At 35.8% G+C, this 17743-nt stretch overlaps 1 protein-coding gene across 8 annotated transcripts in view; it reads right to left on the bottom strand.

Moving 5' to 3' along the window:
* Window positions 1-17743, bottom strand: part of dlg4a (discs, large homolog 4a) — a 187008-nt gene that overhangs the window by 36448 nt on the left and 132817 nt on the right. For all 8 annotated transcript variants that reach the window (XM_082170942.1, XM_082170945.1, XM_082170946.1 and 5 more), the window contains 3 exons: window positions 4275-4328; window positions 3908-3958; window positions 1743-1867 (listed from right to left, as the gene is read on the bottom strand). In XM_082170942.1, the coding sequence (XP_082027068.1) occupies window positions 1743-1867; window positions 3908-3958; window positions 4275-4328 (230 nt within the window). The remainder of the gene's footprint in view (window positions 1-1742; window positions 1868-3907; window positions 3959-4274; window positions 4329-17743) is intronic.

The following is a 17743-nucleotide window of genomic DNA, read 5'->3' as shown; positions in this document are numbered from 1 at the left end:
TTTAAATCCTTTTTGATCACTGCCGAGCACCGTACATAAGATGTAAACTTTTATTACTGAAATGCTGGAAAGTATTTACAAGAACAATATTTCATCACAGCTCAACCTCAGCGAACAAAAATGGGAAAGAGAAGAAAGCACGTAAAATTTTTGAAATGGTTATTGTGGCAGCAATATATGTTACAATTTTAAAATATGTAGGCTAGGCTATTATAGGCTATTATTGTTTGAATTATTTTTTTTATAATATCCAATAGTCCTAATAAATGTAATTTCAACTATTTCTGAAGTGCTTCTTTTATAAAGAACACCACTTTCTAGCATATAACAGTGAAACAGCGCCTGGACAAGAGAATAATTCATTCTCGAGTCATCGATATCAACAGATTCAGCAGCATCGCCACGGACAGCATCCGGTAACGTCGCACGTAAGAAGGTATCCGCACGTTAAGCGGCTTTCTAAGGTATAGTTCGGGGAACACGCCTAGTAATGGTATACTTTCAGTTAAGTTATACCTTACGAGTCTTCGTAGCGCACTAAGAGACAACGTTATAGGGAAACCGGGCCCTGATTACTTGCATTACCCTGTTAGTCAATATATCATTCATGTAATTATTTGATTATAATTTAAATAAAATTCAAAATAATTGATTTGCCTGTACTATGCAGATACTTGAATGCTTCATGAGAATGAAGATACACAAACCTTTAACTGAAAAATAGAGAGTATTCTCATTCAACTGTAAAATTACACTGTGGGGAGAAAAATGTTTCTGTCTTTCCAAACTACAGTCCGTTTGCTCCCAGCACATCAGTAATGAAGACCAGGAGAGGACAGCGTTAAACAGCTGACAGTCCATCAGGTTTGACAAGTGTGTGTTTGCCTCAAGCTGTGCGGTTAATAGTTCTCTCATCATTAACTAACCAACATATTCATTATTCACTGAGTCTTCACCTCCACTGAGCTGTTAACCAATCGTTCACACTGCTCTGTTAATCGGATCACTGAGGGCGAGGAAATAATGACCGAATTTTCATTTTTGGGTGAACTTTAAGAAAGTGCTACATCTATAGAGTTACTACTCTCAAACTGCTATTTCTGTCTATCTCTTCTCTTTCTCTGCCTCTCTCTCTTTCTCGCTTCTGTGCTATTTCTGTCTGCTTAATTTCTCCTGCAGTGTGAGTGGATTTCTGTGCAAATGCATGTGTGTGTGTGTGTGTGTGTGTGTGTGTGTGTGTGTGTAAGTGCTGCCATGCTCTGGGGTAGAACTGCATTTGTTAGCAGGAACCCCAGCTGGTCCCATTAACAATGCATCACAAGTACATCCACAGAGATATTTAACTGTGAGTATATTAATATGAATGTAAGCATGTCCATATACACATATAGAGACCATAAAACGATGAAGTCACACGTAAAATAAGGATGTCATTGTGTTAGATAAGAAAATATAAAACTAAATGCTATTTTATATATATATATATATATATATATATATACAGTATATATATATATATATATATATATATACTATATATATATATATAGATATAGATACAGTATATAAGACAAATTCAAATTCTGCTGTAAATCAGCTCTAAAAAGAAAGGCTTTTAACGATTAATCAATCAATGTTACCTATTGCAATGTCATTCACATGCATGTGTAAATGTGATTTTAGCATCTAAAACCTTTTGGGACCACTGTGTGTGTAAACTACACCCAGTATATGTGTGTTACCTGAGTCTCCCGTCTTGTGCAGCGGCTCCTCCAGGAATGATCTTGGTGATGAAGATGCTGGGATCGTCTCCTACATGAGGATTATCAGTCCCTCCAGCGATACTGAAGCCTAGCCCAGAGTTCCCCTACACACATACACACACACACACACACACACACACGCAGACACGCACGCACACACACACGCACACACACGACTGGGTCATTATACAAACTGAGAGACATTTGTGTCCCTCATTTATGTATACACTGAAGCTCTGAAAACATATATTTACATGAATTTATTTAGCTTTAGATGTCAAAGGCAAGTTATTAACACTGAAACATGTTATTTACTTGACAGAATCTCTTGTGAAAAAGAAGTACACTTTAGAATACAGTACACAAGTACAGAAGACTCAGTGTGAACTGAATGTAATTTTTTCAGACACTTAATTGCATGTTAATTGAATGTATTATAATTTACATTTTTATTAAATGCATTTAGCTGAACTTTAAAGTGCATCTTTAAAGAACATCTTAATGTTTAATTTCATAATTTCTTCTATTGACTTTGAACGATGGTTAAAGTGTACTGCTGAATGTACTGACAAGCGTTTATGGTAAACTAATGTCATTTCTAGTGAAACTCTACTGTATGTCATGCATTTACATATATTTGTAATTCTTCACATTTGTAATGGTAAAGTTACAGTTTAGTACATTTAAAATGTCTCCTGAGACCCAGAAAAAAAAAGTTTTTTGAATTTAGTTTTTTTTTCTCATGTCATCACATTGTTTAGAGCATAAGAAACAAATGGTAAAATAACATTTTTGAAAAATAATATTTTATTAATACGTTATGCTATGTCCTCTGTAGTGGACACCAGTACTAAGTTGTTTAAAAAATAAAATGACATGAAATTATATGTATAGGCAAAAACAATGGGATTTTATTTTTCAATCACCAATACATTTTGGGGTTTCAGGATTTTTTTAACCAAAATTTGTATAAAGATGATTCTCAACTATGTTATAAAAGATATAATGGAATGAATTGATACACCATTTTACTTTATGCAATATGTGGGTAAAATGGTCATAAATTTATATTCCCATTCAATGCAATGCATCTATACACTGTATCTAATGTGCACATTAATGTGTTCTTGGAGCAACATTTAATGAAAAAAGAAGTGTAATAATTGGAGTAATAATTGGCAACATTTTAATAATAATATCTAATATTTCATAGGAATATTGATGTATAACTTATTTCCATATTCACTTGTTGTGTCTCCTAAAATGCCTGATAAACATGTAAGTCCTGATGTCTCTACAGTGGACATTATGAAATCAATGCCCTGTTCTGGAACAGAAAGTCATTTTTTTATTTGAAACCCCATAACATTTTCCTGAGATGTTGATTTATGAAAAACGATTTGAAAAGTAGTCCGATTTAAATTATAATTACAATATATTATCATATTTCCTACATTTGATCACTAAATTAATGTCAGACTTTTTTAAAGACCAAGGATAAGTTGTTGTCATGGTGAAACCTCCAAACATCTGAATGTGCTCTTTACAGGACACCCAGGTGTGACATGTGACATGTATGATGTCAGACAAATTCACTAAAATATGATGTCCACTACAGAGGACAAAAGTCTATTCCTGGGTCCCAGGAGGTTAACTTTAAATGTAATCTCGAATAACACAACGGTTAGAATTATATCAAGTTCTTTGCATGTGCTTTAGTATGTTAGTCAACACATCAAAATAAATGTTCTTCTTTAAAGCATGACAACAGATTATTAAAACATAATGATTTAAAATGTACTTTAGAGTAAAACATTTAATTTGAAATCATTGCAAATTGCACTTTTTAAAAGTGTACTTAAGTGTGTTAAGAAAGTGCACTCTCTTAACGTAGCCTTTTATTTCATTAATATTATATTATCTGCAAGTGCAGTTCTCTTTTAATATTCTTTTAAAGTTTAAAGTGCACATTCAATACAATTAAATTACTTCTTTTTCGCAAGGAATATTTAAAATCTTACTTACAAACCTTACAAAATAAATACTTCATAATAAAAATATAAAAAATATCTTGTCAAAATGAAAAAGTTATTATGTTAAATAATCAAACTGTAACACAGGACTGTAAATGCTTGTGAGATTACCCTTTCCAGCGTAATCTCTTCATATTCAATCTCTCCTTCTGCTCCGTTTACCTGCAGAAAAACACATGCATTGCGCAATGTCAGTCCCTTTAAGACAAGATTAAGAATGCAAATATATGCAATACAGCAATAAAACAGCCATTGTATCATACATGTTTTCTTCTTTAGCTCAAATCACACTGTATTTCTAATGTGTATTATAGAGTTACCGCTACAGGACTTCTATTTCTACAGTATTTTAGTGGTTGCTCAGGTGTTGTGGATGGTTTTTGAGCGTTACAGGTTTCAGGCATATTTATATATATATGCACCACTAATTATTTCTAGAGATAAAGACTAAAATATGCATTCTCTGCATAATACTTACATAAGGTGAGCCGTCCAGTGTGTCTGTATTCACCACTACTGGTGGAGAGTTCGCCTGAAGGAGAGAGAGAGAGGGAATGTTTAGCACAGAGCTCATGGCTATGTTGGGAATACATGTATACTACGGTACTACTTGAACTACTTTTGCAGGATGTAGTAAATACTGTGCACAGTCAGCACATTCTCTGTGTGCAAGAGAAAGCTTGATGAGCTGCTGTACTACAGTTACGCTTGGGGTCGGTAAGATTTTTAATGTTTTTGAAAGAAGTCTCTTCTGCTCACCAAGGCTGCATATATTTGATTAAAAAAAATACAGGAAAACTGTACTACTCTGAAATGTTATTACAATTTAAAATAACTGTTTTCTATGTGAATATATTTTAAAGTGTAATTTATTCATGTGATCAAAGCTGCATTTTCAGCATCAATACTCCAGTCTTCAGTGTCACATGGATCCTTCAGAAATCATTCTTATATGATGATTTGCTGCTCAAGAAATATTTCTGATTATCATCAGTGTTTAAAACAGTGAGGAAACTGGGATACATCTTTTTTCAGGATTCTTTGAAATATTTGAAGTATAAATCTTTTGTATTATAAATATCTTTACTGTCACTTTTCATCAACGTAATGCATCCTGAATAAAACTATTCATTTCTTTCAAATAAAAGAAAAAAAATCTTACTGACCCAAAACTTCCAAATTTATCTTCTAGATAAAGTAGACATGCAACATAATTTGACAACAATGTAACATTCTGTTTGAAATGTACACACGCACATACACACTCACATGCACACACACACACTCACACACGCTGTTGGTGAATGTGTAACGACACCAAGGTCCCCTGTTAGATACTGTAGGTAGACGAGTACACTCACACATACACTCACATGCACACACACTCCCACACTCCCACACGTGCACACATACACACACGCTGCAGTACACCAGTACTCCACTCCAAACAGCCATGATTTGTCCGATTCTGAACACAGTTTTACGGGTCTTTCCACTGATACAATGTAACAGCAAACAGCACATCTACTGATAAGCTGTACTACAAGTGCACTAACCTCTCTTACAACTCTCACACACTACAAGCAATTTACAGCTGTAACATCTGCTAGCACCTCTATTGCTTTCCAATAAATCTGATTACACACACACACACACACACACACACACACACACACACACACACACACACACACACACACACACACACACACACAAGCAGTAATGCCTTCCAGCTCTGTTCCAAACTACTGGCTTTTATTACAGAGCGCAGCAGCCGCCCACATGATCACATCAACACACACTCAACTACACACGCTGACAGAAACTCATTCAAGTGTTCAGTGCCCCGCGGGTCAGATTGCCAGTGGATCTCAGAGAGAGATGAACGTTTCCACGCAGCCACAGGGAGGAGTGTGTGGAGTGTGTGTAGTGTGTGTAGTGTGTGTCTGTGTGCTGCGGGCGAGACTGTTCTGACCCTGAACAAATAACATGGAAACAAAGCAAACGTTTTTATGGCTGTCCAATCCAATACACATATAAAGACGAGTGTGCGAACTGCACATTACCCTTGTGAAAAAGAAGTGTGCTTAATTGCATTTTAATGTACGCTTATATTGTTTTTCAAATCTTAAAAGTATCTTTTTTTTTTTTTTACTGTACTTGCAGATAAAATAAGGAAATAAATGGTCACTGTCACAATTGTTTATGTTTGCGTTGTGCTTTATTTCCTGTGTTTCCCTCTGTTTAATTCATGCTCCCTTTGTTCACGTTGACTGTTAGTTGCTATGGTTACTGATTGATTTGGTTCACCTGTTTCTCATCTAGTTTCCTTTGCTGTTAGCCTGTATATATGTGCTTCAGTTTGTCATGGTCATGTTCTCGTTCACGTTTATGTGTGGTTAGCTTTTCTCCTGTGATTTTGTGTTTTAATTTAGTAAATAAAGACTATATAGTTTCTGGAATTTTCCCTTCGTCTTCATCATCATGCTTGTTTGCAACCACAGCTTATGACAGTCGCTTAAGTGTACTTAAAGACAGTACACATTCATTATGTTTTAATATTTTGTCGTGCTTTAAAGAAGTACTTATTTTGATGCGTTGACTAACATACTAAAGCACAAGTATTTAATTATCAATCCCATGAAACATTGCGAACAGCATAATGGAATTAAAAACAATGGAGAAATATATAACTACACTGTGCATGATTATGTCATTCGCAGTGCTTCATGGGAGTGGACGGGGTTTAAGAGCACAACCTTTTTTTTTAGATTGGTGTAGTTTTCTTATGGAGAAAATGAAATGAGAAAATTAGTTTTTACTTCCAGAACCCCACCAATATCTTTGAAATATGGTTGAATGCACTGACAAGCATATATAATAAAATAAAATACACTTTAATTTTATTTCTATTGAAAGTTGTATGTAAAACATAGTTGTAATTACACTTTTATAATGAATAAAGATTTAAAATATACTAACTTTAGGACACATCTCTCTGAAATGCTTGATTCTGATTGGTCAGTCACGACATTCGTTTAATGACTATTGTCAATAGCAATGCTGTATAATGACCATTCATCCGGGTATTTGACGCTTCTTTCATGTCTCTTGTATATCACACTGTGGGCGCGCTCGCTTTCGTTTCATTCAATTGCAGCTGCGGCCATTATTGACTGAATTTACTGTAAAATGAATCCAGAGCACTTTTTAATTCGTTTTTAATCAGCTATTTTAATTTGTTCATCAGCGTGTTTAAACTAATGGGAATCATGATTTCAATAACCTACACCAGAATCATAGCAGGAATAAAATGGAATAAACATGTAAAACTATCACACGTTTCAAAAGACTGCTATACTAGAATTTAAAAAAGCTTGAAGAAAAAAAAAAGCTATAAAGTCAGCTCACTAATTTCAGCCAGTATCCATACATGACGTAACTACAGTATCTGGCATGATGCAAACACCACCCACAGCAATGATGTTGGTAACACAACACCAGACATTCATGCAGTCCTCAGATAATCAAGAATTCATGTAAGCACTTTCATAAAATATAATCTCCATGTTTTTGCTACTAAACCTTCCAGTGCACACGCTTCATAGAATTCCACTACATGTTTAATGTGCCTTCATACAAAACCAGGGGTTCGAGGTTTTGACCACTGCACATTAACCATTATGAGGCCATTACGAGGTGATTTACACACAAAAAATACATGTATATATATATATATATATGAAGAGTTCAGATGCAAAAGCCTCTAAATGCCATCTGAAATTTTCTTATAGAATGATCATTTTTATCAAGCTTGTATATTTAAGTTCAGTAATTTCACTTAAATGACAATTAATAGGTAATCTTCATTGCCATTTAAGTGAAATTATTTAATTTAAATATACGAGCTTGATAAAAATGATCATTCTATAAGAAAATTTCAGATGGCATTTAGAGGCTTTTGCATCTGAACTCTTCATATATATATATATATATATAATATAATATATATAATATATGACTAAACAATGTTTAATTTAGTGTTAGTAACATAATCATAAGTACATGTAACATATGTAACAAGAACACTGTAAAATAGTGGGTAACACTTTATTTTACAGTGTCCTTGTTACATATGTTACATGTATTTACTATAGTAATAACAGTAAATTATGCATAATTACATGCAACTAACCCTCAACCAAATCCTAATCCTATCCTAACCCGATAGTAAGTACATGTTGCTTAATATTACTCAGTACTTAAATATATAATTACACTGTAACAATGACACCTTAAAATAAAGTGTAACCAAATAGTGTTACTGTACTACTTGATTATAATTTTAATTGTAGTGTTATTTTAAATTGCAACATCATCTTTTAAATGTGTAATTACAAATATATTTAAATAGAAATAACATGAAAGTAAATTTTAGTTTGCATCCAACAGTATCTTTAACCATATTTCAAAGACAATAACAGTCATTATAAAATTACATATAAAGATGTACTTAAGTGCTACTAAACTCTCATTGTATTTAATATAAATTTAAACTATAATACATTTGATCTAATTGCAATTAACACGCAATTAAGTGTCCGAAAACATTACATTCAGTTCACACTTAATTATGTTCTTTTAAAGTATATTATTCCCCTAATAAGTATCTAGGGCGCTAGTAAGTATAAAAGTACTGTATACTATGCTAAAGTGCACTTCTTTTTCATAAAGGCATGTATTTTATAACTGCTTGAAACTAATGGATGAGCCAAACTGTTTTAGGCAATAAAACACTACGTTGAAAATAATAATATATTCTGAATATTCTGAAATGAGAAGCTGGATTGAATAGTGTCGTGTGGGTGGTAAGAACGCAGCACACCTCTCTCTCTCTCTCTCTCTCTCCACTGGATTTCTCTGCACCTTATTCCCCTTCATCTTCCTCTCAGCTCTCCCTTGTTCTTTCGGGGGTTTCTGGTGATTTGTTGTGCTGCAGTCGTCTGTTTATTAGCATGAGAAGATGCTCTGTAGCTAAAGCATGAAATCTGCCTCCTACTCTCACACCATTACTTCTCTCCTTCTCCTTCTCCTTTCATTCCTCTTTTCCTGTCTGTTACAAATTGAAAACAATGCAACAATGACATATTATTGCCATTTTTCAAAAGACTTGCAATGTTACCGTGATTTTACCATGTCCGGGGTGTTATTGGGCATGATGCAAAGCAGATTAAAATCATTTATTATTAATGAGTGGAATGAACAATTCTGCCAGCAGATAATATTAGGATGTTTCAAACAGAATAGAGTCACATGTGTGCGTTTATAGTCAATTTACAGTTGCTTTGCGAATGTAGCCTAGAAATCTAGACCCATCCAGTGTCGTCTAGCAACTCTCCTTTGGCTTGCGAGCTGGAAAAACCAAACTCTAGTCAGTCCAATCACATCGTGTATAGAGTCGGTGGGCGGGCTTAACATAATGACGGCGGTTCAGCGTGAGTTCCCTGCTACTTGAAAACAAAGAACAGCTACTGCTGCTGGCGAACAGCGGCCTTTCCAATCGGCTTTGGCCGCGACTCTGGAGGACTTGGAGTTAAGCTTTTCTTTGAGAAAAGAACGGCACTGAAGTCCTTCTTAAAAAAGGAAGATGTTTTCGGAGTTTTGCTGACCAGATACGGCAAAAGTTTAATCTTTCTGACTACGTCACCTTCTTCTTTGCTCTGGTTGGTTGTAGCGCTATCCTATTGCGTGCAGAGGGAATATTAAAGACAACCGTTTATCCCGCCCCTCGGATTGAGCCCTGCCAATGGTGTGTTCCCAGACCCAACATCTTGATGTGGGTCTAGCTTGTCAGGCTATTGTGAATGGCTAAACCAATCCAATTTGACTATCGCTTTAATAATAATATTTTAGTTGAATTCTGAGATATAAACTCGCAAAAGATATAAACTCGCAAATATAAACTTGCAATTGTGAGAAAAAAAGATATAAACTTGCAAAAAATAAACTTGCAAATTAGGAACCCTAACCCAAAAGATATAAACTCGCAAAAGATTTAAACTCACAAAAGATTTAAACTTGCAAACATAAACTTGTAATTGTGAGAAAAAAAAGATATAAACTTGCAAATATAAACTTGCAAATTAGGAACCCTAACCCAAAAGATATAAACTCGCAATCATAAACTCAAAATTGTGAGAAAAAAGTTAGAAATGCGAGATAAAAACTTGCAACTACTTTTTAATTATTAATTATTCCATGGCAGAAACAAGCTTCCACATAAAGGTCTTTAGCAAATGGAAAGAAAAAAATCCCAAAAGATTGCGTGTTCTTCCTCCTCCAGTCATTACACTCAAACATGCTGATATCAGGACACAACACCATGTCCGGGGTGTTATTGGGCATGAAGCGAAGCAGATTAAAATAATTTATGATTAATGAGTGGAATGAACAATTCTGCCAGCAGATAATATTAGGATGTTTCAAACAGAATAGAGTCACATGTGTGTGTTTATAGTCAATTTACAGTTGCTTTGCGAATGGCTAATCCAATTTGATTTAATAATAATATTTTAGTTAATTTATGTTCATTTATATATGTTTCTGGTAACACTTTATTTTACTGTGTCCTTGTGACAAATGTCATAACTGTAGTAATAACAGTAAATTATGCATAATTACATGCAACTAACTAACTCTAATCCTAACCCCATGTTCTTAGTTATTATTACTCAGAATGTAAATGTATAATTAAAATAAAGTGCAACCACATTTCTTCTATCTGATCTTATTACGAGAGACGACTACAAGTAAATAATTTGTGTTTAATGTATATCCCACAATGCAATTGGCTCACAATTACCTTTCATTTTCCAACAGGATTTAATATCAGTCACGATTTTAAACATCCCCTTCCTTTTTCATTTAACAAATCTGGAAAAATAACTGGATCACATGACAACAATGGAGGAAACCGTGTTTGTAATGTTATCTGTTACACTCCATGTGCACAACTGTCAAAAGTTTGGGTTCAGTATGTTTTTGTTTTATTCAGCATGGAAGCATTAAATCAATCAAAAATGGTTTTACACAGAAATATAAAGTAGCACAACCGTTTTCAACATTGATAATAATCCGAAATGATTTCTGAAGGATCATGTGACACTGAAGACTGGAGTAATGATGCTGAAAATTCAGCTTTGATCACAGGAATAAATTAAATTTTTAAAATATATTCACATAGAAAACAGTTTTTTAAATTGTAATAATATTTCACACTATGACTTTTTTAACTGTATCTTTTGAGCAAAAGAGACTTCTTTCAAAAGCATAAAAAAAGTGTATTAGTCAGTGACGTATAGATGTTCTTGAGGTCAGTGAGCAGCAGACAGATGTGCTGTTCTCCTCCTCCCACAAACAGAAGCTGTTTTCATCAACACACCACAAAATCAGACTCGTCCTCTCATTATACCAAACATCTGCTCATTTTCCACACTTTACATCTTCATTTTCTTTCCATCTCTCTTGCCTTATTAAGACAGCTTGTTAAGCCTGCAATTTATCCATGTCACAGAAAAAGACAAAAGGAATATTTCTAGAAATAAGTGAACCCAATGAGGAGACATGATGTAATGCATGTCTATAAAAGTCAGCAATGACTGCTAAATTTAGAGCAAACAGAACCAAGATCCTATGTGTGTGTGTGTGTGTGTGTGTGTGTGTGTGTGTGTGTGTGTGTGTGTGTGTGTGTGTGTGTGTGTGTGTGTCCTTTTAAGCAGACTTTAATGGGTAAAACAAGCATGTTGTCTTCAATTCAGTGTCCATTGAGTGACGCTAAAAGGTTAATGCTCTATCATGTTTGAAACTCTGCCCTAAACCTAACCATAATGTAGAGAAAAGCAAACAACACATTAGCTTAAGCAACCATATAATTTTAGCTTTCTTCTCCTCAGCTTTGAGCTCTTTTATCATGACCTGTATTTCACAGGACTCGAACACATATGGAGCTGGTTATGAGATGCAAATATCAAGACGTATTCATTTACAAATCATGCACTGGTCATAATATTCATAGTATTGTGCAAGAAACAACATGAAAATATATGTGTTTATTAACCGATAATCTTCTGAGTCAGAGACGGCACTGAAGGCACTGAGGGAATCAGAGATCATAATCCGCACTGCCTGAAGTCAGACTTGACCATCTGTGTAAGACTGGGGGAAACTGCAGCACGTCTAGATCTGGAGATGTGTAATCACATCAAAAGCAAGCATGTCACATCCTAAACACATGTAAATGTAATGCACGAATGAGATTTTACATGTCACTAGTATTAGCACAGTCATTGCTCATAGAGTAAATGTTGTGTGAATGTCGCCAGCCACAACCATAACCACGAGCTCTACTCTTCAGAACAACGGTAACCACAAAAGCTTCAACAGAAACTCTTTTAAATGTCAAACATAACAGCATCAAGTGCTAACAAGTCTAAAAACACATAAAATAACTAAATATTCTATATTTATTTTCCTTATCCAGTTATATGCAAAGCTTGCTGGGAACTAGAAATCCACTGCCCAATTTCCAAAGTTATCAAGACAATTTCATTAATGGGATAGCTTACCCAAATTCTTTTGGGTGAATGATATGGCACTTTTCCACCGTTGGTACGGCACGGTTCGGTACGGCACGCTTTGTCGCTTTTCCACTGCATGGCACGGTACGGCTCGCTTTAAATGGTACCACCTTTGTTGAGGTTCCAAGAGTACCGTACTGCTACTAAAATGTGACGTGAGAACACTGCAGATTCACTGATCGGTCAGACAGAATCATCACTACCAGCTTCATTGTATTTGCGACACAAGACACCAAACTCGCTAGATTTAAATAGCTAACATCCACCGCTGTAGAACCTGTTTTTAAACTACTTGCTTGAATAAAAAAAATTTAAAAAATAAATGGCTGAATCGTGGTCAGTGGACGAAGTGCAGACGTTGGTTATAGTTGGTTGCCGCAACTATAATGATCAGTCTATAATCCCACCCACTTTGAAGCGGTACTAACTGCAGTGGAAAAGCAAACCGAGCTAAAGCGAACCGAGCCGAGCCGAATCGTACCATGCAGTGGAAAAGTGAAGCGAGCCGAACCCTACCGCGCCGCGCTGAACCGTGCCGTACCATGCAGTGGAAAAGCGAAGCGAGCCGAACCCTACCGCGCCGAACCGTGCCGCACAATGCAGTGGAAAAGCGAAGCGAGCCGAACCCTACCGCGCCGCGCCGAACCGTGCCGTACCATGCAGTGGAAAAGCGAAGCGAGCCGAACCCTACCGCGCCGCGCCGAACCGTGCCGTACCATGCAGTGGAAAAGCGAAGCGAGCCGAAGCGAGCCGAACCCTACCGCGCCGCGCCAAACCATGCAGTGGAAAAGCACCAATAGTTCACCCAAAAGAATCATTTAAGTTAACTTATTTTTGTGTTAAATCAACTTATGGAAATTTGAGTTTAAATTACACCCAACAATAAGTTGATGTAATGATCAACATTAATATGTCAACAGAACTTATCAAAATAATGTTTGCAACTTAAAAGGTTTAATAAAATCAATAAATTAGAATTTGTAACTTGCAGCTATGTATTTAATTAAAGTGTGGTAATAGGTTCCCTTAAATTTGAGTGTTCTCTGACTTCACACTTGCACTGCATGGATTTCACAGAACTTGGGGTCTTACCCAGTAACATGCGACTAAATCGATTCTTAGATTATTCATATAAAAGTAATATATACTTTATAGCATGTGCATTTCCTGATCCAGACCAGAAAGTCTCTCATCATGTCCTGTTCTCTCTCTATTTTTCTATGGACAGTTATAATAATGGAATCTGTTTTCACTGACAGCCGCCCAAACCAAAATTACAAAAGATAACTTCATTAAAGCACTGATGCAGACTATAAAAAGTTCAAACCAAACAATTTACATAAACAACTTCAAGCCATACTTTTATATTTAATGCACGAATACAGAACACTATGCTTTACACATACTTTTTAAATGGGAACGGTTGCATAATCTTACTTTGTTCTGCTTGACTGATTTCTGTGGTGGAAGCATCTAGTAAAGGTCTTAGCAGCCCTTGGTTTCACACACTTTCCTGCCATTTAACTAGGGCTGCACGATAGTGAAGAAAAATGCAATATGCGATAACTCATTAAAGGGACGGTTCAAAGCAAAATCAAACTAGGGTCCTTTGCACCATGACCTCGAGCCAAACACCCACCAGAAGCCTTTTTCCCCTTGGTCGAACATTATTAAAGTTAGAGCTTATTTAGAGAGATCAGCCGGATGGCTTAGTGCAGGCGCTAATGGATCCAAGGTTGTATCTCGTAAATTACCCCACTAATAATGCCCAGAATGGTACCAAACTTCTACAGTAGTACAAACAGGTTCTGTACTCATAAAACGAGGCATTAGAATGTTTGTAAGTACATCAGGAGTTTATTTAAATAACACTTGCCTGATGGCTAATGCTACCGCTAACCCGGACATCGAGGTCACTTCCGTTATTGGGAAAAGCACGTAAAAGTCCTGGCAGAAAGCGATGCATAAGGATGTAGTGTAACGACAAATTATGTTGACAAAGTGTTGACAACTTAGTGTTAACTAATAATTGTTGCAAACTGGTACTACCAACAAAATATTAGTGCATTCCTGGAACTGGGCGTCGTTACACTACATCCTTATGCATCGCTTTCAGCCAGGACTTTTACGTGCTTTTTCCAAATAACGGAAGTGACCTCGACGTCCGGGTTAGCGGTAGCATCAGCCGTCAGGCAAGTGTTAAAGGACCCTAGGTTGATTTTACTCTGAACCATCCCTTTAAATAATGTGATATTCGATATGCGATACGATAATGCTTAAAGTGTGTAAAATAAACTTAAAATATCTTTGAAATATATTTAAAATGATATAACCAACCAAGTGTTTCACATTCTTTTTGTGACTAGAAAACGCCCCTACAACTTCTGAAAGTGAACATCAGTGTTTTACTGTAGTATAAGAAGTGTTATTTTAACATCAGTGTAAACCTCAGGGTTCAGGTTATCCTACATTAGGTTTATTTAATTAATAATTTGTTACATTTATATAGCGCTTTTTCTGAGACCTCAAAGCGCTTCACATAGAAGGGGGGAATCTCCTCAACCACCACCAATGTGCAGCATCCACTTGGATGATGCGACGGCAGCCATATTGCGCCAGTACAGCCATATTGCGCCAGTCTATTTAACAACAGAAACTGAATAATCAAATGTAAAAATAAAACACTGCATGAACTAAATATATACTGATTCTTATTAAAGCTTCAAAAAGTTATTCAGCCAAGAGCAGTGAGTGATTTTCTCTTTGTCTTTTGTTCATGACCCCAGTCAGGCAAGCCATTGCAAGCATATTGCAAGCCATTGCGATATGCATATCGCGATATATACATTTTTGACATTTTGATAATTTCGATATATTGTGCAGCCCTACATTTAACTCTAATAATCTCCACTGTGCTTTGCCTTTAGGGAGAGTCTGGCTGCAGGACAAGGGTCAGATTCTGTAGCTTCACCACACGACCGCATCTAATGAACATAAAATGAACAGATCTGGCTCTAAAATCAGAAAAACCATGTTCAAAGCTGTTGAAAAACTAAGCAATAAAGTTGCCCGTAATACATTGTGAATAACCGAAGCAGTGCTTGCTTACATCTTTGAATATCAATCATGCTGATCACTTCCTTCATTCCCAGACTCCAATACAGAACAATCGTAAAGCTGTTAAGACATCTCAGCTTTTGAAAAGAATACTTGATGTATTAGATGTATTGATTTTTTTATACAAAATGCAGAATCGTGATCTCAATTTTTTATAGATTCAAGTGTTTTGTATGACTCTGTATTCCCCTATTGTTATTATTATTGCAATAAAAATACCTTCTTTCCATGTGTCTCATGTTGTTATGAATATATTTGTTTATTGGAACGCTCAGGTAAGATGAGGTAAAACTAGACAGCCTTCTGTCTCTGCCGTCTTGACTTCTTTTGCTCACTGTCATCACTTTTGCTTTTATTCTCATGCACTAAACTCGTTCACTAAACTGAACATCAGATCAATCAGTTTCACGACAGTCCCGACGGCAGTTCAACGTGCTGAATGAGGTGAACTGTCACCGACGGGGCCCGACTAGAGCCGACGTCTGGAACACACTGCAAAAACCACCCGACAAACACTGACCGACAGCTTGCTGTGTCACAGCCTTCAGGCACCGCAGTGGAGCTGTTGCTGTATAGTGGACTTCAGTAAGGCTGGAACACTGTACTGTACACATACATATATATATATGCACTAATACAAAAGTGTAATGCTTTATGGTAAGCTGCTAAGGAGAATTAAAATGGCAATGAGCCAGCAGTTACGTGATGAATAGTAAAGGATTTATTTGAAATATAAATCTTTTGTAACATTATAAACAGGGGTGCACGTAAGTTTTTAGCACTGTTGAGTGAAGCGCATCAGTGAATGTCACAGCTTTGTGTTTTAATATGCATTCAGTTAAAACGGAAATCTTCTCCAGTATTACAGTTAGTTGATAACTGTCAATCATGTCGGTACGCAAATGAGTGGTATGAACTTATTTACCCTGTGTATTTCTTATTTTGGTAGCGCATGCGCTTCTTAAGAGCACCCCTGATTATAAAGGTCTTTACTGTCACTTTTCATCAATTTAATACATTCTTGCTAAATAAAAGCATTAATTTCTCTCACAAAATAAACAAATAAATAAATGAATGAAATCTTACTGACCCCCGACTTTTGAACAGTAGTGTATATTATTTGAAGAAAACAAATATTGCAAATATTATTACTAATACATAAAGATTATCTATCATAAATGTCTTATTTGCATACAGTTCAATAAACTTAAATGCATGCAGTGTAAGTGTAAGTGTAAAGCTAAAACTATGATCTAATTAAATCATTCAAATTCATTACCAAATTGAATTTCTTAGACTACTGTGTGACAGTCTATATTAGGGCTAAGAGAAATACACATACTTTATTTTTCTCATGTGAAGGAGGATAAAATACTGTAAAATAGCCTAATTATAGGTATGATTCAACTGGTTTCAGGCCCTAGTTGAAGTTCTCTGTCTTTTGTATGTGGGACTTTTATGTTTGGCACAGAAACATCCTGTAGTTGGCAAAATTGACTTTTATTTTGACAGGAGAGCACCATGGAGGAGGAAGGCCTTCTTTAGTAGGAAAGGGCAAGCCAGGTTTTGGCAAGACAGCATGCATGTTAGGTGATCCTGTTTGAATCAAACAGATTGGTGTTTTTTAGCCTTCTCTTTTGAAGTCGTTAATGGATAAATTCCCAATGGAGGTTCAAGAGAAGACTTGGAGTTTTTGGTATTTTTGCTGTTTCATCACGTTTGGAGGATTATTACCATTTTTTCTGGACATTTGGATTCATTTTTGGGCTCAAGGTGATGATACACAGGGCAACTTTTTGAGCAATGTTGCTGGGAAATCTTGCCGAGCGATTGTTGCTTGGGCACTTTCCCATTGAAAATGGGCAATACATTTTTCTATCTGGATAATTTCGATCAGTCGTGGGTCCTGTGTCTCATCTGGTTGCCCGTTGACGGCAACATTGCTCAAAAAGTTGCCCTGTGTATCATCACCTTAAGGATTCATGCATAAGGACAATACTTCTCATGCATGGACTATTTGATCAAGGACTCTCGGATAAGTGTTAATTTTTCTGATTTGACTATTGAGTTATCAATATACTTTGTTGGTTATCCTGCTTATGCCTATCTTTGCCTGATTTCAAGTATTGATACAGTTTTTTTCTCTTATTCATTCATGCCCTGAACTTTTAAGTGACTACTGGTTTAATTAAGT

The sequence above is a fragment of the Leuciscus leuciscus genome (genome assembly GCF_965113295.1).
Source record: "Leuciscus leuciscus genome assembly, chromosome: 5".
Classification (NCBI taxonomy): domain Eukaryota; kingdom Metazoa; phylum Chordata; class Actinopteri; order Cypriniformes; family Leuciscidae; genus Leuciscus; species Leuciscus leuciscus.
This window is presented reverse-complemented; position numbering and strand designations above follow the sequence as displayed.